General features: G+C 47.4%; 1 protein-coding gene across 3 annotated transcripts in view; it reads left to right on the top strand.

The window, feature by feature from the left end:
- The first annotated feature begins 294 nt into the window (after positions 1-294).
- LOC107587945 (calmodulin-regulated spectrin-associated protein 3-like) overlaps positions 295-880 on the top strand; it is a 42,994-nt gene continuing 42,408 nt past the window's right edge. For all 3 annotated transcript variants that reach the window (XM_016275917.1, XM_016275916.1, XM_016275915.1), the window contains exon 1: positions 295-742. In XM_016275917.1, the coding sequence (XP_016131403.1) occupies positions 610-742 (133 nt within the window). In that variant the 5' untranslated portion in view covers positions 295-609. The remainder of the gene's footprint in view (positions 743-880) is intronic.

Below are 880 nucleotides of genomic sequence, written 5' to 3'. Positions count from 1 at the left end.
GTACAGAAATGCAAAAAATGATTTCCAAGAAATCTGGTGCGGTTGACACTATACTCCGTCTAGCATTGTAACGCCGTGGCGATTACATGCATTACGCTGTTCATAATGACTAATATTTCCCTTTCGCACACGTCTGGGGAAGTTCTACCTGTCCTGCACCTGTTTCCATGAGTTAAAGCGCCTTCCTACCTGCTGCTCGAGTTCACGTTCTTAGCCCCGCCCCCTCAACTTTGTGTCCTAACTTCTGGAAGCTGATTGGATGCCCGGCGGGATGATTGACAGGAGTATGGAGTACCTGGAAATCAGACGCTTACGGAGCGTATCGGCTAGAGGGATGTGGACTCTGAAGCGGCGTCGAAAACAGTGAAACATCCCTGGGCCGGGAATATCGCTGCATTAGTCGCTCCGATAGACTAAAACATACCTACACGTATGAAAAGAAGACCTAGAGAGGATTAAATTGTAAATTCCATTCTTTTTTCTCCGGAACGCTAACGTTACCCTAAATATCGGCCTTTCGCAGTCCCAGTGCTGTGGTCGCGTGAAAGGAGAGGATGACTGTTTGATTTCGTTTCGCCTTCCTCTCTTTTTTTCTGATTTGGACCCGCTATGGTGGACTCGAATGCAATGAGGAAGACTTTTGTGGTCCCGGATATAAAGCCATTGGATCAGTATGATTTGCCCAGAGCCAAAATCTGCGCCAGTGTTGGGTGGCTTCTGGCGAAATCTTACGGCAATGCAGGTAAATACAGTGGCTGTGTGTCAAACCCTAGTGAGCTGCCTTCCTAGATTGCTTTTATTTTTCTTCTGAGTCAGCTTAACATGTGTGGGCAGCATCATAATCCAAAACTGCGCAAAATATGCTGTCTGTGACCCCCCC

The sequence above is a fragment of the Sinocyclocheilus grahami genome, unplaced genomic scaffold (genome assembly GCF_001515645.1).
Source record: "Sinocyclocheilus grahami isolate Dianchi unplaced genomic scaffold, SAMN03320097.WGS_v1.1 scaffold97.1, whole genome shotgun sequence".
In the NCBI taxonomy this organism is placed as follows: domain Eukaryota; kingdom Metazoa; phylum Chordata; class Actinopteri; order Cypriniformes; family Cyprinidae; genus Sinocyclocheilus; species Sinocyclocheilus grahami.
The sequence above is the reverse complement of the archived record's forward strand: the minus strand, read 5'-3'. Positions and strand labels throughout refer to the sequence as shown.